We start from the raw sequence: 21,888 nt of genomic DNA on the forward strand, positions 1-21,888 counted from the left end.
TTTTAATTTCCTTCCTCCGTTCAGCCACGGCTCAGTGGGCAGCACTCTTTCCTCTAAATCAGAAGGTTTTGGGTTCAAGTCCCACTCCAGAGGCTTGAGCACAAAATCTAGGCCATTACTCCCAGTCTCTATTTCTCTTAGGCAGTCCCCGGAGTTGAGGATGACCTGCTTCCACACTAATATGAGTTCTAAGGTGACTGATGAGACCAAATGAGGGTCCTGATACTCCCAGTACATTACTGAGGGAGTGCTACACTGTCGGAGGTGCCGACTTTCAGATGAGATGTTACATTTCCATTTCATGACTTCAGGATGTCCCAAAGCTTAAGTATTTTTGAAGTGCAGTCTCTCTTGTAATGTAGGAAACACAGCAGCCAATTTTGTGCACAGTAAGCTCCCACACACACCAATGTGATAATGACCAGGTGTTTTTAGGTGTTATTGAGAGCTAAATATTGGCCAGGACCCCAGGGATAACTCCCCTGCTCTTCTTCAAAATTGTGCCATGGAATCTTTGACATCCACCTGAGAGGGCAGAGGTGGCCTCAGTTTTAACGTCTCATTGGAAATACGGCACCTCTGACAGTGTAGCGCTCCCTCAGTACTGCACTGGGAGTGTCAGCCTGGATGATGTGCTCCTCAAGTCTCTGGAGTGAGGCTTAGAACCCACAACCTTTTGATTCAGAGGTGAGAGCGCTACCCACTGAACCACAGTGCATTATAGCTTAACAATAAGCCTTTAAAACAAATACTGTTTGTGAGCTGTAATTTAAAATCATAATCACAAAATAATTAAGCTGAATGATACAGAGTAGAATATCACGGGTTCGATTTCCATGATGTGCTGATTTAGAACCGATAAAGTGTGTGCAAATGTCAGCTGGGGATACAATCTGCTATGATGCTCCCTATGTCATCATCATCATAGGCAGTCCCTCGGAATCGAGGAAGATTTGCTTCTACTCTTAAAGTAAGTCCTTAGGTGGCTGAACTGTCCAATACGAGAACCACAGGCCCTGTCACAGATGGGACAGATAGTCGTTGAGAGAAAGGGTGGGTGGGACAGGTTTGCCGCACACTCTTTCTGCTGTCTGCGCTTGATTTCTTCATGCTCTCGGCGCTGACACTCGAGATGCTCAACGCCCTCCTGGATGCACTTCCTCCACTTAGGGTGGTCTTTGGCCAGGGATTCTCAGGTGTCAGTGGGGATGTGCTTGCTGGCACATTACTTGTGGCCATCTGGATGAGGTGCCAGAGGGCTGACGGCACTAGTGGCTGATAGATCCCAGCCGAATCTCGGCCCAGCAAGCAGCCGGAGCCTTCGGGAAAGAAGGGTGGACTGCGACTTGAACCAACAATCTTCTGACTCAGATGCGAGAGTGCATTGAGCCACAGCTGACATTCATGTGGAGCAATAACACCAGCATAGACCTGTTAGGTCAAATTGCTGTAACTTCTATGTAAAACTACATTATCAAAAGACAAAAGAACCAGAGGGGAGATGAGGAGAATGTTTTTACGCAGCGAGTTGTTGTGATCTGGAATGCACTGCCTGAAAGGGTGGTGGGAGCAGATTCAATAGTAACTTTCAAAAAGGGAATTGGATATATACATGAAAAGGAAACATTTGCAGTGCTATGGGGAAAGAGCAAGGGAGTGGGACTAATTGGATCGCTCTTTCAAAGAGCTGGCACAGGCACGATGGGCTGAATGGCTTCCTTCTGTGCTTGTCAGTCAATGGCCACATAATGCACAAACATCTCGAATAGGATTTTGCCGACAGAAAACATCCCTTTAAACATTAAACACAACAACAACTTATATTTATTTAGCGCCTTTAATGTAATAAAACGTCCCCACTTCACAGGAGTGTTATAAAACATTTTTGGACACCGAGCCATATAAGGAGATGTTATGGCAGATGACCAAACGCTTAGTCAAAGGGGTAGGTTTTAAGGAGCATCTTAAAGGAGGCAAGAGCAATGGAGAGCGGAGAGGTTTAGGCAAGGAGTTCCAGAGTTTGGGGCCTCGGCAGCTGAAGGTACGGCCACCGATGGTGCAGCGATTAAAATCGAGGATGTGCAAAAGGCTAGAATAGGAAGAGTGTAGAGATCTGGGAGGGTTGTCGGGCTGGAGAAGGTTATAGAGATAAGGAGGGACGAGGCCATGGAAGGATTTGAAAACAAGGACGAGAATTTTAAAATTGTTGCGTGAAATGTTCCCAAAATTCTACACCCTAATTCTTCATTTAATAAGGTTACTAATTATGAACAGGGTCTTCCAAAAGCTGATACATTTAAAATTAACATATATATTTTTTAATGAACTTGATTTCTGATCAATTGGCGTTAATGCTGATTGATTATGCACCGGTATTTTGCATGGTTACCTCTCCTGGCAGGACAGACTGTTGAGACTGAAGGACAGGCTGGAAACAGGGGAGAAGGGCAGATCTGGAGAGAAAGGCGGATCTGGGGAGAAAGACATCGACCCTCTTCGGTTCCTCCTCTTCGGCTTCTCGGTTCTGTTTTGAATTCGCACCATGCAGAGGGGATGCTCTTTACACACCCATTCGAGTCTGCAAGCAAAATGACCAAAAAAATGCAATTAAACTATTAAATAATGCAACAAAAAAAAATTCTTCCCAATTTATCGGAATTGCATTGTGACCAGTTCTCACTTTTAAAGCTCTCTTGTTTGGTGGTCGGTGCAATGTTCTCTGTGGCTCTGGGCTGCTTTGAGTGGCTGCAGCATCAGTCGCTTTTCTGTTGCCGTGTTGCTGCAGCTAGCGGTTGCTAAGGACGCGCGGTTTTGGTCCAAGCTATCCCAGGGTACCCGGGTTGCATGCCACGCCACGCCAGGGAAAATGCAGTCCAAATCCGGGCTAAAACAAGCTGGTGCAGCAAGGGTGCAATTATCACGCAGATAAACAGCGCCAGCGGGCCAAGTGGAAAAAAAAATCTGTGCCAATATCTCAACGCAATGGAAATTTCGCGTGCAGTGAAAAATGTCTGTAAGTGCTGATCAAATGTCTCCGATGGTGCAAAACTGAGCCAATTTTCAATGCGCGGTGCAAAATAGCTTGTCGTGCACAGTAGGAAAACATGCATATACTACACAGGAAAGTGCAAATAAAGTAGTCAAATTATGAGCATTTGCAACGATGCAAACATTTTGTTTTCTAACACTCCTGTGAAGAGCCTTGGGACGTTTTACTACGTTAAAGGTGCTATTTAATTACGTTGTTGTTGTAAATAACGTTCAGTATTGAACTCTTGAGCCAAACCAGGGAACTGCAATCGACATGGTGCAAATATCATTCAGATATTGCAAATACAGGGCAAATATTGTCCAGATACAAAGCACAAATGTAAACCACTAGGGTAATATCCCCTTGCCCTGTGTCCCTGGCCAACACTTAAAACATATTATCCAGTCATTATCACATTTTTATTTGTGGGAGCTTGCTATGCGCAAAACGCTGCGGTGTTTCCTATATTACAACAGCGGCTACCAATGTTCCATCTAATTTATTTTTTGTACATGGTCCCTTTAATTGGCTCATTCACATTTCCGTGCATGTGCGGTGTCCTCCCTGTAAAAGCCGATGAGCGGGACTTCCAGACCGCTGCGTGGCCGCACAGCTTAGCGGGAACATTGGTGGCTACACTTCAGAAAAGTACTTCATTGGCTGTATCACGCTTTAGGACATCCTGCGGTCGTGAAAGGCAAATGCAAGTTCTTTCTTTGCCCATCCTGCTCAGTGCTACATGTGGAATCTATATGGGTAGAGCTGCAGAACACTAAAGGGCAAAAATCGTTAGTGGGAGTTGTGTACAGACCTCCAAACAGTAGTAGTGATGTTGGGGAGGGCATCAAACAGGAAATTAGGAGTGCATGCAATAAAGGTGCAGCAGTTATAATGGGTGACTTTAATATGCACATAGATTGGGCTAGCCAAACTGGAAGCAATACGGTGGAGGAGGATTTCCTGGAATGCATAAGGGATGGTTTTCTAGACCAATATGTCGAGGAACCAACTAGGGGGGAGGCCATCTTAGACTGGGTGTTGTGTAATGAGAGAGGATTAATTAGCAATCTCATTGTGCGAGGCCCCTTGGGGAAGAGTGACCATAATATGGTGGAATTCTGCATTAGGATGGAGAATGAAACAGTTAATTCAGAGACCATGGTCCAGAACTTAAAGAAGGGTAACTTTGAAGGTATGAGGCATGAATTGGCTAAGATAGATTGGCTAATGATACTTAAGGGGTTGACTGTGGATGGGCAATGGCAGACATTTAGAGAACGCATGGATGAATTACAACAATTGTACATTCCTGTCTGGCGTAAAAATAAAAAAGGGAAGGTGGCTCAACCGTGGCTATCTAGGGAAATCAGGGATAGTATTAAAGCCAAGGAAGTGGCATACAAATTGGCCAGAAATAGCAGCGAACCTGGGGACTGGGAGAAATTTAGAACTCAGCAGAGGAGGACAAAGGGTTTGATTAGGGTAGGGAAAATGGAGTACGAGAAGAAGCTTGCAGGGAACATTAAGGCGGATTGCAAAAGTTTCTATAGGTATGTAAAGAGAAAGAGGTTAGTAAAGACAAACGTAGGTCCCCTGCAGTCAGAATCAGGGGAAGTCATAACGGGGAACAAAGAAATGGCAGACCAATTGAACAAGTACTTTGGTTCAGTATTCACTAAGGAGGACACAAACAACCTTCCGGATATAAAAGTGGTCAGAGGGTCTATTAAGGAGGAGGAACTGAGGGAAATCTTTATTAGTCGGGAAATTGTGTTGGGGAAATTGATGGGATTGAAGGCCGATAAATCCCCAGGGCCTGATGGACTGCATCCCAGAGTACTTAAGGAGGTGGCCTTGGAAATAGCGGATGCATTGACAGTCATTTTCCAACATTCCATTGACTCTGGATCAGTTCCTATGGAGTGGAGGGTAGCCAATGTAACCCCACTTTTTAAAAAAGGAGGGAGAGAGAAAGCAGGGAATTATAGACCGGTCAGCCTGACCTCAGTAGTGGGTAAAATGATGGAATCAATTATTAAGGATGTCATAGCAGCGCATTTGGAAAATGGTGACATGATAGGTCCAAGTCAGCATGGATTTGTAAAAGGGAGATCATGCTTGACAAATCTTCTGGAATTTTTTGAGGATGTTTCCAATAAAGTGGACAAAGGAGTACCAGTTGATGTGGTATATTTGGACTTTCAGAAAGCTTTCGACAAGGTCCCACACAGGAGATTAATGTGCAAAGTTAAAGCACATGGGATTGGGGGTAGTGTGCTGACGTGGATTGAGAACTGGTTGTCAGACAGGAAGCAAAGAGTAGGAGTAAATGGGTACTTTTCGGAATGGCAGGCAGTGACTAGTGGGGTACCGCAGGGTTCTGTGCTGGGGCCCCAGCTGTTTACATTGTACATTAATGATTTAGACGAGGGGATTAAATGTAGTATCTCCAAATTTGCGGATGACACTAAGTTGGGTGGCAGTGTGAGCTGCGAGGAGGATGCTATGAGGCTACAGAGTGACTTGGATAGGTTAGGTGAGTGGGCAAATGCGTGGCAGATGAAGTATAATGTGGATAAATGTGAGGTTATCCACTTTGGTGGTAAAAACAGAGAGACAGACTATTATCTGAATGGTGACAGATTAGGAAAAGGGAAGGTGCAACGAGACCTGGGTGTCATGGTACATCAGTCATTGAAGGTTGGCATGCAGGTACAGCAGGCGGTTAAGAAAGCAAATGGCATGTTGGCCTTCATAGCGAGGGGATTTGAGTACAGGGGCAGGGAGGTGTTGCTACAGTTGTACAGGGCCTTGGTGAGGCCACACCTGGAGTATTGTGTACAGTTTTGGTCTCCTAACTTGAGGAAGGACATACTTGCTGTTGAGGGAGTGCAGCGAAGATTCACCAGACTGATTCCCGGGATGGTGGGACTGACCTATCAAGAAAGACTGAATCAACTGGGCTTGTATTCACTGGAGTTCAGAAGAGTGAGAGGGGACCTCATAGAAACGTTTAAAATTCTGACGGGTTTGGACAGGTTGGATGCAGGAAGAATGTTCCCAATGTTGGGGAAGTCCAGAACCAGGGGTCACAGTCTAAGGATAAGGGGTAAGCCATTTAGGACCGAGATAAGGAGAAACTTCTTCACCCAGAGAGTGGTGAACCTGTGGAATTCTCTACCACAGGAAGTAGTTGAGGCCAATTCACTAAATATATTCAAAAGGGAGTTAGATGAAGTCCTTACTACTCGGGGGATCAAGGGGTATGGCGTGAAAGCAGGAAGTGGGTACTGAAGTTTCATGTTCAGCCATGAACTCGTTGAATGGCGGTGCAGGCTAGAAGGGCTGAATGGCCTGCTCCTGCACCTATTTTCTATGTTTCTATGTTTACATAGAATATCATGACCTCTTTCAAAGTGCAGGCACAGGCAGGATGGCCGCCTTCTGTGCTGTATGATTCTATGATTCTCTGATCACCTGGAGAAGCTGGGGTTGTTCTCCTTAGAACAGAGAAGGTTGAGAGGAGATTTGATAGAGGTTTTCAAAATCATGAGGGGTCTGGACAGAGTACAGAGAGAGAAACTGTTCCCATTGGCAGAGGGGTCGAGATGCAGAGGACACAGATTTAAGGTGATTGGCAAAAGAACCAAACGCGACATAAGAAAAAAGAAATTTTACACAGCGAGTGATTAGGATCTGGAATGCAATGCCTGAAAGGGTGTTGGAGGCAGACTTAATTGTGGCTTTTAAAAGGGAACTGGATAAGTACCTGAAAGAAAAAAATTTGCAGGGCTACAGGGAAAGGGCAGGACTTGGAAGAAGGGACCGAGTGTAACGTAGCCAAGTTTGCTAACGATACAAAGATTGGAGGAAAAGCAATATGTGAGGAGGACACAAAAAATCTGCAAAAGGACATAGACAGGCTAAGTGAGTGGGCAAAAATTTGGCAGATGGAGGAGAATGTTGGAAAGTGTGAGATGATGCACTTTGGCAGGAAAAAAAATCAAAGAGCAAATTATTATTTAAATGGAAAAAGATTGCAAAGTGCAGCAAAACCTGGGGGTATTTGTGCATCAAACACAAAAGGATAGTATGCAGGTACAGCAAGTGATCAAGAAGGCCAATGGAATCTTGGCCTTTATTGCAAAGGGGATGGAGTATAAAAGCAGGGAAGTCTTGCTACAGTTATACAGGGTATTGGTGAGGCCACACCTGGAATACTGCGTGCAGTTTTGGTTTCCATATTTACGAAAGAATATACTTGCTTTGGAGGCAGTTCAGAGAAGATTCACTAGGTTGATTCTGGAGATGAGGGGGTTGACTTATGAGAAAAGGTTGAGTAAGTTGGGCCTCTAATCATTGGAATTCAGAAGAATGAGAGGGGGCTTGACAAGGTGGATGCAGAGAGGATGTTTCCACTAATAGGGGAAAGTAGAACTAGAGGGTATAATCTTAGAATAAGGGGCCGCCCATTTAAAACTGAGATGTGGAATAAATTTCTTCTCTGACAAGGTTGTCAATCTGTGGAATTCGCTGCCTCAGAGAGCTGTGGAAACTGGGACATTGAATAAATTTAAGACAGAAATAGACAGTTTCTTAAACGATGAGGGGTGCTAGGGAGCGGGCAGGGAAGTGAAGCTAAGCCCATGATTGGATCAGCCGTGATCTTATTGAATGGTGGAGCAGGCTCGAGGGGCCATATGGCCTACTCCTGCTCATATTTCTTATATTCTTAAGAGTGGGACTAGCTGAGATGCTCTTGCAGAGAACCGGCACAGGCTCGATAGGCCAAATGGCCTTCTTCTGTGCTGTCATCATAGGCAGTCCCTTGAGTCGAGAATGTCTTGCTCCCACGCCAAAAAGTTCACAGGTGTTTCAATGAAGAACCTAATATTCCAGATCCCGAACTAAATCTGAAGAGTGGAAGATGCCTATGCGTGGACTTTTTTAACGTGTGGTGCCCATTGCACACCAGCCACCACACAGGCTTGACAGAGCTAGGTCTTGGTCCAGTGGCAAGGGTTATCCAAGACGATTGGAGATCTGCTCTGCTCCACAGACCTAGTGTGCACACATATTGCAGTGTGGGCTGGCCTGTGCTGCCCCTGGGCCTTCGCCTCTTCTGGGCCCCGAACTCACGCCTCTCCTGGGCCCCGATCACATCCCTCTCACTGTTCCTTCGCCCTGACCTCGCCGCTCCTGTTGTACCTGCCCACGCTCCAATCAGCGACCTGGATCTTGGTGACATCCAATTCAGTCGCCCTCTCGCTGCCGTTGCTCTCCTGCTCCAGCACATGCTGCTCCCTGGAGTGGTATGTCGCCATGCTGCTCCTTCCACTCCCCAGCCTGCTCCGATGGTGGTCGCAGGCTGGGGGCCGGTCAGTTAATTACCAGATGGACAGTGGAACCATATCCCAAGCATGAGTCAGCAATTTCAGGAGACATGGGAAAACTCAAAGTCCCTCTCATCACTGGCCGTTCTCTGCCGTTGGCACTGCGCTTCCACTCAAATAACCCCGCCCCAACCCCCCACCCACCTTCCCTGCTCTCAGTTATCCCCCCACCAGGAGGCCAGCACGGTCATGCCGCTCCCTCATCTCCTCTCCTTGCCGGCTATCCGTCCGCTCCCGCTCCGCTCGCGCCTCCCTCGGCTCTTCTGCTCGGCACATTCCATGCTGTAACCATTCTATGATCACAAACAGCCATTTGGCCTGATTATTGCAGGTTCATGTGGCTCAGTACCACTGAACCATTGGGAGAAAGTTGGGATGGCTATGACCGTGACAACAAGAAGTGCCTTTAATGTAGTAAAGGCGCTTCACAGGAGAGTTATCAAACAAAATTTGATACCAAGCCACAGAAAAAGATTTTAGGGCAGATGACCAAAAGCTTGGTCAGAGATAAGTTTTAAGGAGCATCTTAAGGGAGGAAAGAGAGATAGGGAGGCAGAGAGTTTTAGGGAGGGAATTCCACAGCTTAGAGTCTTGGTAGCTGAAGGCACAGCCACCAATGTTGGAGTGATTAAAATCGGGGATGCTCAAGGGGCCAGAATTGGAGGAGCACAGAGATCTCAGAGGGTTGTGCGGCTGGAGGAGGTTACAGAGATAGGGAGGGGCGAGACCTTGGAGGGATTTGAAAACAAGGATGAGAATTTTAAAATCGAGGCATTGTTTAACCAGGAGCCAATGTAGTCAGCAAGCACATGGGTGATGGGTGAACGGGACTTGGTGCGAGCTCAGACACAGGCAGTATAGTTTTGGAAGACCTCAAATTTATGGAGGATAGAATGTGGGAGGCCAGCCAGGAGTGACTCTTAGTGCTTGGCTGGGGTTGACCTGCCTTTTCCTAAATCCAGAGCAGAACAGGGAATAGGACAGAGGGCAGGACAGGAAGTGGGATCGTGGTTTAATGTCTGCTTTGGTCCTCTAAACATTGACCTAAAGCCTTTATAGATCCACATTGTGTGTGGAATAAATCAAGTTCTGTTTCAAAACCAGATACTGTGTGTCGTGTTTACATGTTAAGGAGCTGCCTCGTCACAGAAACACACTTCTCCCTCCATTGGCTGCACTCAATGATTTTGATCCCAATTCCCATTGACTTCAGTTTTACTAGGGCTCCTTGATGCCACACTCGGTCAAATGCTGCCTTGAGGTCATGGGCAATCATTCTCACCTCTGGAATTCAGTTCTTTTGTCCATGCTTGGACCAAGGCTGTAATGAGGTCGGGAGCCGAGTAGTCCTGATGGAACCCAAACTGATTATTGGTGAGCAAGTTATTGGTGAGTAAGTACCGCTTGATAGCACTGTCTACGACACCTTCCATCTCTTTGCTGGTGATTGAGAGTGGGTTGATGGGGCGGTAATTGGCTGGATTGGATTTGTCCTGCTTTTCGTGGACAGGACATACCTGGGCAGTTTTCCCCATTGTTGGGTAGATGCCAGTGTTATAGCTGTACTAAAAATGTATTTATCCAGTGTCTTATCACATCGCTGAACCCTCCCATTGTGCTTGATATATGACTAATTACTTTGAAGTGCGGTGACTTGTTCTGTGGGCAAACATGGCCACCATTACGTGTACTCCAAATTCTAAAAAAGACTTGCATTTATATAGCGCCTTTCACGACCACTGGACGTCTCAAAGCGCTTTACAGCCAATGACATTCTTTTGGAGTGCAGTCACTGTTGTAATGTGGAACACACGGCAGCCAATTTGTGCACAGCAAGCTCCCACAAACAGCAATGTGATAATGACCAGATAATCTGTTTTAGTGACGTTGATTGAGGGATAACTATTGGCCAGTTAATTCCCCCTGCTCTTCCTCAAAATAATGGCCATGGGACATTTTACATCGACCTGAGAGAGCAGATGGTATCTTGGTTTAACATCTCATCTGAAAGACAGCACCTCTGACAGTGCAGCACTCCCTCAGTACTGCACTGGGAGTGTCAACCTAGATTTTTGTGCTCAAGTCTCTGGAGTGGGACTTGAACCCACAACCTTTTGACTCAGAGGCTAGCATGCTGCCCACTGAGCCACAGCTGACACTGATATTAAACAGCAATGGGATGGAAGAATGAACTTGCATTTATATAGCTCCTTTCACAGGTGTCTGAAAGTACTTTATATTCAATGAATCAAGTGTAGTCACTTGTTATGTAGGCAAACTGCACCATTGATCCATGATTTTGATCCTGATTCCCACTGATTTCAATTTTACTCGGGCTCCTTGATGCCACATTTGGTCAAATGCTGCCTTGAGGTCAAGGGCAATCATTCTCACCTCTGGAATTCAGCTCTTTTGTCCATGCTTGGACCCAGCTCCAAAAAAGACTTGCATTTATATAGCGCATTTCACGACCACCAGGCGTTTCAAAGTGTTTTATAGCCAATGAAGTACTTTTGGAGTGTAGTCACTGTTGTAATGTGGGAAACGCGGCAGCCAATTTGCGCACAGCAAGCTCCCACAAACAGCAATGTGATAATGACCAGATAATCTGTTTTAGTGACATTGGTTGAGGGATAAATATTGGCCCCAGGACACCAGGGAGAACTCTCCTGCTCTTCTTCAAAATCGTGGCCGTGGGATCTTTATGTCTGTTCACCTTAATATCTTCAAAACTTCGATTAAATCACCCTTAACCATCTAAATTCCAAGGAATACTTGGTGTTCAAAATTAAAGCAGATGGTATTGGGGGTAATGTACTGTCGTGGATAGAGAGCTGGTTGGCAGACAGGAAGCAGAGAGTTGAGATAAACGGGTCCTTTTCAGAATGGCAGGCAATGACTAGTGGAGTGCCACAGGGCTCAGTGCTGGGACCCCAGCTATTTACAATATACATTAATGATTTGGATGAAGGAATTGAGGGTAATATCTCCAAGTTTACAGATGACACTAAACTGGGTGGCGGTGTGAGCTGTGAGGAGGATGCTAAGAGGCTGCAGAGTGACTTGGACAGGTTAGGTGAATGGGCAAATGCATGGCAGATGCAGTATAATTTGGATAAATGTGAGGTTATCTACTTTGAGGGCAAAAACACTAAGGCAGAATATTATCTGAATGGCGGCAGATTAGGAAAAGGGAAGGTACAACGAGACCTGGGTGTCATGGTACATCAGTCATTGAAAGTTGGCATGCAGGTACAGCAGGCGGTGAAGAAAGCAAATGGTATGTTGGCCTTCATAGCTAGGGGATTTGAGTATAGGAGCAGGGAGGTCTTACTGCAGTTGTACAGGGCCTTGGTGAGGCCTCACCTGGAATATTGTGTTCGGTTTTGGTCCCTTAATCTGAGGAAGGATGTTCTTGCTATTGAGGGAGTGCAGCGAAGGTTCACCAGACTGATTCCCAGGATGGCTGGACTAACATATGAGGAGAGACTGGATCGACTGGGCCTGTATTCACTGGAGTTTAGAAGGATGAGAGGGGATCTCATAGAAACATATAAAATTCTGATGGGACTGGACAGGTTAGATGCAGGAAGAATGTTCCCGATGTTGGGGAAGTCCAGAACCAGGGGACAGTCGAAGGATAAGGGGTAAGCCATTTAGGACTGAGATGAGGAGAAACATCTTCACTCAGAGAGTTGTTAACCTGTGAAATTCCCTACCGCAGAGAGTTGTTGATGCCAGTTCATTGGATATATTCAAAAGGGAGTTAGATATGGCCCTTACAGCTAAAGGGATCAAGGGGTATGGAGAGAAAGCAGGAAAGGGGTACTGAGGTGGATGATCAGCCATGATCTTATTGAATGGTGGTGCAGGCTCAAAGGGCCGAATGGCCTACTCCTGCACCTATTTTCTATGTTTCTAATTTGTGTAGTTTTAACCCTTGAAGTCCGGGTGGAACAGGGGCTGCAACCTCTCACATTCAATATATCCAGGGAACATGACTCCTCCAGGCTGATTCTTCTTTCAAATCTCTGCCCGTCTCCCCGTCCCCTCCCCCCCTAGCCAGAGCTTATTTGGTTCAACACCAAAAGTGAATGTTGTTATTGTTATCTCCAGACACTCCTCATAACTATAATTTTTCATCCATGGTACCAGAAATGAGAGGTTATACCTATCAGGAAATGATGAACAGGCTGGGTCTCTTTTCAAAAGAGAGGGTTCAGGGGTAACCTGATCGAGATCTTTAAGATTATGAAGGTTTTTGATGGAGTTGAGAAAGAGATAAAAACATTTCCACTTGTGGGAAGAGCAATATAAGGCCATCAATATAAGATAGTCACCAAGAAATCCAATAGGGAATTCAGAAGAAACCTGTTTACCCAGCGAGTGGTGCAAATACGGAACTTGCTACCACAGGGAGTGGTTGAGGTGAATAACATAAATGCATTTAAGGGGAGGCTAGATAAGCATTTATATAGCGCCGTTCATGACCATTGGATGTCTCAAAGCGCTTTACAGCCAATTAAGTACTTTTGGAGTGTAGTCACTGTTGTAATGTGGAAAACAAGGCAGCCAATTTGCGCACAGTAAGCTCCCACAAACAGCAATGTGTTAATGACATAATAATAATCTGTTTTTGTGACGTTGATTGAGGGCTAAATACTGGCCCCAGGACACCGGGAGAACGCCCCTGCTCTTTTTCAAAATAGTGCCATGGAATCTTTTACATCCCCGCCCCACCCCACCACACCACCCAGAGAGCAGATGGGGCCTCGGTTTAATGTCTCATCTGAAAGACAGCACCTGACATTGCAGCACTCCCTCAGTAATGAACTGGGAGTATCAGCCTAGACTCCCTGGAGTGAGGCTTGAACCCACAACCTTCTGATTCAGTGATGAGTGTGCTACCCACTGAGCCACAACTGACAAAGTCAAGCACGTGCTCCCCTTTTTAAAGGGGCACAACCAATAAAACCTTAAATTAACAAAAAAAAATTAAAATTCTAATTGTTTCTGTGACTCTTTTAAATACTGGCAATTGCCAATTAAGGGTCAAGCATGTGCCCCCATTTGAAGGGGCACGACCAATGAATACTGTAAATAAACACTGAAGCTTAATAAATCGAATTAAAATTTTGTTCAGGAGCTCTTGGGACTCTTAAATGTTGGCAATTGCCAATTAAAAGTTAAGCATGTGCCCACTTTTTTTTTAAAGGGGCACAATCACTAAAACCTGTAAATGAACAACAAAAAAGTTTAAAGGAACCTTAGCGATTTGAATTAAAACTCCATTTGTTTCTATGCTGTAAGGATTCTGTTCTTTGGGCATCCTGTGCGGAGGGGAGTGGGCAGGTCGGAAGCCCTTCTCATCGGACTGTTCCTGGGCATTGCCAAGATGGTCATTAACCGATCCAGGCAGCGAGCGGTTGTTCAGTCCGACTGCCTACCTCTCTTCAGAGATTACGTTCGAGCCACGGGTGTCCTGGAGTTGGAGCACACGGTGTCCACCGGTACGCTAGCGGCCTTCCGCAAGAGGGGGCGCCGGAGGGGCTAGAGTGCATCATCACCCCCGGTAATCAAATTCTGATTTGCCCGTATTACAAAGTTTTATTTGTCAATTTGTCCGTTCCAATGCCCCTTTAATAAGGGGGCACTTGTATTAACGTTACTTAAAATAGTTGTAGGAATCCTATTCCACTGCTTTGCTCGCGGCCTTCTGCAAGAGGTGGGTGCCGGAGGGACTGGAGTGCATCATTAATTTGACTGTTTAAAGTTTAATTTGTTTAAATTATCGGTTTTAGTGCCCCTTTAATAAGGGGGCATTTGATTTACGTTTATTTTACAGATCCTGTAAAGATCTTGTTGTCATTGTTGCCGGAAATGGAAAGTGCCACCCCCAAGGAGGGGGGAAGACCAGAAGTTTCCAATAGAACCGGAAGTTGGGCGGGTTGTCAGCTGACCCGGAGGCACGAAGCTGCGCGCGCCTCTCGCTGTTAGTCCGGCAGCCCGCTGCTCGGAGCTTGAGCCCCCGGGGTCGTCTCCGTGTCTCGATTTTACCTCACAAGCCGCCGCCAACATGGACGAGACCAGCCCGCTGCGCTCGCCGCTCCAGCCGCCGCCCGACACGTACTTCGCCACGGCCCAGCTCGGACCACCGTCCCCTTCGGGGAGCCGGTTGGCCGGGTGTGTGGGGGCCGGTCCCGGGGCGGGGGTGCGGGTCCATGTGCCGGTGCCTGCCCCGGTGGCCGGGTCACCCCCGGGCTCCCCGGCCTCGGGCGGCCGCCACCACCACCACCGTCAGCAGCGCGAGCGCGAGCGACAGCCGCTCCTGGGCCCGCGCGCCCTCAACCAGTTCCCGGATGAGCCCGAGCTGGCCGAGGCGGTGCGGCGTGCCGAGCATGCGCAGGAGCTCGGCATCCTCCCGCAGCGCATCAGCCAGGGCTCGAGCGGCAGCTACTTCATCCCCGAGCCCGGCGGGGTGAGTACCGGGGGGAGAGGGATGGTGGGGGAGTACCGGGATGGCGGGGGAGAGGGATGGCGGGGCTGGGCGAGTACCGGGATGGCGGGGGTGGGCCAGTACCGGGGGAGAGGGATGGTGGGGGAGAGGGATGGCGGGGGTGGGCGAGTACCGGGGGGTGGGGGAGAACCGGGGGGGGCGGGGGTGAGCGAGTACCGGTGGGTGGGGGAGAGAGATGGCGGGGGTGGGCGAGTCCCCGGGGGTGGGCGAGTCCCGGTGGGTGGGCGAGAGGGATGGCGTGGGTGGGCGAGTCCCGGGGGAGAGGGATGGCGGGGGTGGGCGGGGAGAGGGATGGTGGGGGAGAGGGTGGGCGGGGAGAGGGATGGTGGGGGTGGGCGAGTACCGGGGGGTGGGGGAGAGGGATGGCGGGGGTGGGCGAGTACCGGGGGGTGGGGGAGAGGGATGGCGGGGGTGAGCGAGTACCGGGGGGTGGGGGAGAGGGATGGTGGGGAGTGGGCGAGTCCCGGGGGAGAGGGATGGTGGGGAGTGGGCGAGTACCGGGGGAGAGGGATGGCGGGGGTGGGCGGGGAGAGGGATGGTGGGGGAGAGGGATGGCGGGGGTGGGCGAGTACCGGGGGGGTGGGGGAGAGGGATGGCGGGGGTGGGCGAGTACCGGGGGGTGGGGGAGAGGGATGGCGGGGGTGAGCGAGTACCGGGGGGTGGGGGAGAGGGATGGCGGGGGTGGGCGAGTCCCGGTGGGTGGGGGAGAGGGATGGTGGGGGAGAGGGATGGCGGGGGGTGGGCGAGTCCCGGGGGGTGGGGGAGAGGGATGGCGGGGGGGTGGGGGAGAGGGATGGCGGGGGAGGGCGAGTACCGTGGGGGGAGAGGGATGGCGGGAGTGGGCGAATGGCGGGGGAGAGGGATGGCGGGGGTGGGCGAGTACCGAGAGGGGGTGTGGGGAGAGGCGGTACTTGGGAGAGGGAGGTGTACCAGGGGAGGAAGGAGAGGGAGGAGGAGGGAGACACGGGTGGGGGGGGGGTAAGATGCACTGGATGGGTTGGGGGAGAGAGAGCGTTGTACTGGGAGAGGGAGAAGAGAGAGAGGAGGTTGTACCAGGGGGAGTGGGGTGAGGGGGTGCACCAGAGGGGGGGAAGCGAGAGAAAAGGGTTCACCAGGGGGTGCACCAGAGGGGGGGAAGAGAGAAAAGGGTGCACCGGAGGGAGAGAGCGCACCAGGGGGAGGGGGAGAGAAAAGGTGTACCAGGAGGGGAAGGGGGGGTGGGGGGAAGCAAGAGAGGGAGGAGGGGTGGGCACCAGGGGTTGATTGGGGGGGGGGGTGAGTAGAAGAGAGAGAGAGACGAGTGCACCAGAGGGAGAGAGAACCGGCAGGGGTGGGGAAGAGAGGGTGCCCCAGGGAGGTGCAAGAGGGTTAAAGGACAGAGTACTGGTGAGGGTACAAAGGTGCAGGGTGTACCGGGGAGGGTATAAGAAGGACCAGGGCGAATGGGACTGGCAGCATCGGGGAGGAGGAGCGGAAGAGCGATAGGGAGTGTGATTATCGGAGGTAGGTGGGTGGTGAGGGGAGAGAAGGAACAGGGAGTGTGGAGGGGAGCAGACTGTGCTCGGGGAAGAGCAAAGAAAGGGGGGAAGGTATATGATGGGGAGAAGGGACACTCTCAAGAAGCTGAACCCACAAATGAGAATCTGTCCCCAGTGGTAAATATGAATACTGAGCCCATGTTTAATGAGGGTGAATGAATAAAACAGGCAATGTTATGACACAACTCCGGGACAAAGGAATTGGGGAAAGAGAGTAATTAAGGTTTGGCGGGATTAAGCAGCATGCAGGACACGTGGGATGGTTGTGCCTGAGATGCCCTCGATGGAGCGCAGCTAGCCCTTAGCATTAGGATTAACCTGCCCTGGGTTGTCAGTTAGCAATTCTGTGTCATTGCCTCTTAGCTCTGTTTAATTACACTGTCTCTGTCTCTGTGTGTGTGTGTGTTGCAGAACTAAGGTTGGGGGGTGGGGGAGTGTATAAATACAGATATCAGGGACACATGTTGCAGTAACCAGGGCAATAGCTATACTAAATTTTAGTAATGAGGAACAAACCAAAATTAATTAACAATCTTTGAGGGAACGTATTGCAAATAGTGACCAGATTATAACTGCATTTAATGTTAATGTTTAAGAGTGAGAAGATGGTCACAAACCAAGATTTAAATTTTAAGTAAGGCAAACCTCAGAGATTAGCAATTAATTGCCTGCAGTAAACTGGGTGCAGCTATTGATGGCTAAACAAATGAGCAAACTTGCATTTAGATAGTGCCTTTCGTGTTCTTGGATCATCCCAAAGTGCATTACAGCCAATGAAGTATTTTTGCAAAAGCAAAATACTGTGGTTGCTAGAAATCTGAAATAAGCAGAAAATGCTGGTAATACTCAGCGGGTCAGGCAGCATCTGTGAACAGAGAAACCGAGTTAACGTTTCAGGTCGATGACTGAAGTTTTGCAGTGTAGTCACTCTTTGACTACTTCCCACTGTTTGTCCATAGGGTCGAAGTATCTGGTTTGATGCAAAAGCACTACATTTCCATAAAAGGCAAAAACTTGTGCAGTTAAGCAATTATGGTCACAATCACAGCTATAAAAAGCAACAGCGGGATACAAAGAAATTAGAAGTGCAAAAAGGAGTCTGATTTTTTTTTAAACTTTCGAAGCTGGGACATACAGACCAAGTGAGTGGACAAAACTGCCACTGTGACTAAGTGTGAGGGTTATCACTTTGGAGCCAAGAAAGATAAATTGGAATAATTTAAGAACATACGAAATAGGAGCACAAGTAGTCCAACTTGCCCTCGAGCCTGCTCCACCATTCAATACGATCATGGCTGATCACATCTTGGGCTCAGCTCTACTTCCCTGCTTGCTCCCATAAGAAAATATTTCTTCACTGTGGAGGAGCAAAGGGATTTAGGTGTTCACGTATACAAATTCTTAAATCTAGTGCACAGATACAAAAAGTAATCAAAAAGACTAATGCAAAGTTGGCCTTTATCTCAAGTGCTCTGGAATACAAATACAAGAAGTGATGCTTCAGATCTGGGCACCGCACCTCAGGAAGGATATATTGGCCTTGAAGGGGATGCAGTGCAGATTCACCAGAATAAAATCGGGACTTAGAGTTAAATTGAGTACAGGTTGCATTAACCTGGTTTGTATTCCTTGAGTTTAGAAGGTTGAGGGGTGATCTAATCGAGGTACTTAAAATGCTCAATGGATTCGATAGGGTAGATAGAAATTATTTCCTCTGATGGGAGAGTCCAGAGCAAATTAAAGCTAAGCTATTCAAGTGTGAAATCAGGAAGCACCACTTCATAGGGTAGTGGAAATCTGGAACTCCAAAAAGGCTGCGGATGCTGGGGGGTCAGTTGAAATTTTCAAGACTCTGATCTGTTATGCATGTAACCAGCATTCTACTGCCACCAGAGGGTGTATCTGTTAGTCCTGAGGGATCCCAGCATCCTTTGGGAGCACAGTATATAAGCAGGCCTCCCATGCTGTACCAGCACTCGAGTTAGAAAAAAGAGACTAAGGTCACACTTACTCACGTCTACAGTACTCAATCACATTACTTTATTCTGGACATAACAACTGGCGACGAGATAACGAACCATCACGTGAAAATGCAGAGCACTGTTGGTATCCTGGAGAAATTCTCAGAAGGGGACAATTGGGAGGCCTTCGTGGAGCGACTCGACCAATACTTCGTGGCCAACAAGCTGGAAGGGAGTGTGAACACTGCCAAACGAAGGGTGCTCCTCCTCACCGTCTGCGGGGCAACAATCTATGGCCTCATGAAGAATCTTGCTCCGGTGAAACCAACAACCAAATCATATGAAGAACTGTACGCTGGTCCGAGTGCACCTAAATCCGAAGGAGCGTGTTCTGATAGCATGGTATCGATTTTACATGTCAATGGTCTGAAGGCCAGGAAGTGGTGAGCTACGTCACCGAACTAAGGCGCCTTACAGGACATTGTGAATTTGATGGATTCCTGGAACAAATGCTAAGAGACTTTTTTGTGCTTGGCATTGAACCTGAGCAAAGCCATAACGATAGCCCAGGCATTTATGTCCACCAGCGATAGCATCAAACAAATTTCGCAGCATAAAGATGTTTCGGCAAGTACTGTACACAAAGTAACGTCGTTTTCAAGCAGGAACGCATAAGGCGGAGCGTACACGCCTGCAGCTGCACGACCTCCGATGACAGACCACCATCAAGCGTTAATGCGAGGCAGTTAACACCTTGTTGGTGCTGCGGAGGTGATCATTGAGCCCATCAATGCTGCTTCAAACACTGTGCAAAGGCTGTGGAACAATGGGACACCTCCAGCGAATGTGCAGACGAGCTGCAAACCACGTTGCAGAGGAAGGCCGATCCATGGTGGATCAAACTGAACTGGAGACTCAAACAGAGGAGGCAGAAGTGTACGGGGTACACACCTTCACCATGAAATGTCCACCGATCATGTTAAAAGTTGAACCGAACGGAATTCCAGTATCCATTGAATTGGACACTGGTGCAAATCAGTCTATCATGAGCAAAAAGGCCTCTGACTATGGTGCAACAAGGCACCCAGGCCCAAGCTGAGTCCCATTCACACCAAGCTGAAAACTTACACTAAAGAGCTGATCCCTGTAATTGGCAGCGCAGCAGTAAAAATCACCTATGATGGAGCAGTGCACGAACTACCAATATGGATAGTACCAGGAGATGGCCCCACACTGTTCGGCAGAAGCTGACTGGGAAAAATCCGCTGGAACTGGGACAACATCCGAGCGCTTTTGTCGTCGACGACGCCTCGTGCCCAGATTCTGAGCAAGTTTCTGTCGCTTGAGCCAGGCATCGGGAGTTTCTCGGGGAGAAGGTGCAGATCCACTTGATTCCCAGTACATGACCCATCCACCACAAGGCACGGGCGTTGCCATATATTATGTGCGAGAAAGTCAAGATTGAGCTAGACAGGCTGCAACGAGAAGGCATCATCGTGCCGGTGGAGTCCAATGAGTGGGCCAGTCCGATTGTTCCAGTTCTCAAGGGCGATGGCCTGGTCAGACTTTTTGGCCCTCTCAAATTAACGATTAACCGTTTTTCACTGTAGGACCAGTACCCGCTACCCAAGGCAGATGACCTATTGCGACACTGGCAGGAGGCAAGATGTTCAAGTTGGACCTGACCTCTGCTTACATGACGCAGGAGCTATCAGAATCTTCGAAAGGCCTCACCTACATCAACACTATCAAAGGTCTGTTCATCTACAATAGATGCCTGTTTGGGATTCAATCGGCCGCGGCTATTTTTCAAAGCAACATGGAGTCTGCTAAAGTCGGTTCCGCGTACCGTGGTTTTCCAGGACGACCTACTGATTACAGGTCGGGACACCATCGAACACTTGCAGAACCTGGAAGAGGTTCTAAGTCGGCTAGATCGTGTGGGACTCTGGTTGAAATGCTTGGTGTGTTTTCCTGGCGCCAGAGGTAGAGTTCTTGGAGAAGAATCACGGCAGACAGCATCAGACCCACTGATGCCAAGACGGAGGCCATCAAGAACGCGCAGAGACCACAGAACGTGACGGAGCTGCTGTCGTTCCTGGGACTCAATTATTTTGGTAATTTTCTACCGGGTTAAGCACCTTGCTAGAACCTCTCTACATGTGTTGCTACGCAAGGGTGATGATTGGGTATGAGGAAAATCACAAGTGACAGCTTTAGGAGAGCCCAAAATCTGTTTATGTTCCAACAAATTGTCCTGTATGATCCTTGTAAATGTTTAGAGCTAGCTTGCGATGCGTCTTCGTATGGGGTCGGGTGTGTTACAACAAGCAAACGAATCGGGAACATTACAACCGGTCGCTTATGCGTCCAGGAGCTTGTCCAAGGTCGAAAGGGCCTACGGCATGATTAAAAAGCTCTGGCATGTGTTTACGGGGTAAAAAAAAAAATGCATCAGTATCTATTTGGACTTAAGTTCGAGTTTAAAAACTGACCATAAGCCGCTCATATCGCTATTCTCAGAGCAAAGGTATCAATACCAATGCCTCTGCTCGCATCCAAAGATGTGCACTCACGCTGTCTGCATATAACTATGTAATTCGCCGCAGGCCAGGCTCCGAGAACTGCTGACGTCCTCAGTCAGCTATCATTGCTCACCACCGGGGTGGAAATGGCACAGCCTGTAGACTTGCTCTTGGTGATGGATGCATTTGAAAACGAAAAGTCACCCATTACGACCCGCCAGATCAGGACCTGGACCAGCCAGGATCCTTTACTGTCCCTTGTTTTTAAAAAAAAAACTGTCCTCCATGGGAGCTGGTCCTGCGTCCCAGCAGAGATGCATGAAGAGATCAAGCTGTTCCAGCGGTGTAAAGACAAAATGTCCATACAAGTGGACTGTCTTTTTTTGGGGGTAATCGCATGGTTTTGCCCAAGAAAGGCAGGGAAACATAAATAGTACCCACCTAGGCGTAATACTGATGAAACCTATAGTCAGGTCTCGTGTGGTGGCCCGGCATTGACTCAGATTTGGAGTCTTGCGTGCGCCAATGCAACACTTGCTCTCAACTGAATAATGCACCCAAGGAGGCACCGCTACATTTGTGGTCATGGTCCTCCAAACCGTGGCCTAGGATCCACGTTGACTTTGCTGGCCCGTTTCTAGGCAAAATGTTTTTGTTTGTTGTGGATGCTTATTCAAAATGGATTGAGTGTGTAATAATGTCTAAGCACGTCCACTGCCACCATCGAAAGCCTACAGGCCACGTTTGCCACACACGGCCTGCCTGATGTCCTTGTCCGCGACATGGGCCATGTTTCAGCGCTGAATTCATGACCTGCAATGGGATCAAGCACATCACATCTGCCCCGTCCAAGCCCGCATCCAACGGCCAGGCAGAACGGGCAGTCCAAACCATCAAGCAAAACTTGAAACATGTGTCGGAAG

At 48.4% G+C, this 21,888-nt stretch overlaps 2 protein-coding genes across 3 annotated transcripts in view; one reads left to right on the top strand and one right to left on the bottom strand.

The window, feature by feature from the left end:
- cdc25d (cell division cycle 25 homolog d) overlaps positions 1–14,745 on the bottom strand; it is a 64,971-nt gene extending 50,226 nt beyond the window's left edge. The window contains exons 1-2 of the mRNA XM_070876439.1: positions 14,482–14,745; positions 2,390–2,578 (exon numbers count right to left, since the gene is read on the bottom strand). Coding sequence (XP_070732540.1) covers positions 2,390–2,544 — 155 coding nt within the window. The 5' untranslated portion in view covers positions 2,545–2,578; positions 14,482–14,745. The remainder of the gene's footprint in view (positions 1–2,389; positions 2,579–14,481) is intronic.
- The window catches only part of pi4k2a (phosphatidylinositol 4-kinase type 2 alpha), an 80,025-nt gene continuing 72,518 nt past the window's right edge, over positions 14,382–21,888 (top strand). For both annotated transcript variants that reach the window (XR_011592732.1, XM_070876437.1), the window contains exon 1: positions 14,382–14,902. Coding sequence is in view for 1 of the 2 variants with exons in the window: in XM_070876437.1 (XP_070732538.1) it covers positions 14,501–14,902 (402 nt within the window). In the remaining variant the exon portion in view is untranslated. The remainder of the gene's footprint in view (positions 14,903–21,888) is intronic.

Source organism: Pristiophorus japonicus, chromosome 3 (assembly GCF_044704955.1).
Source record: "Pristiophorus japonicus isolate sPriJap1 chromosome 3, sPriJap1.hap1, whole genome shotgun sequence".
Lineage (NCBI taxonomy): Eukaryota > Metazoa > Chordata > Chondrichthyes > Pristiophoridae > Pristiophorus > Pristiophorus japonicus.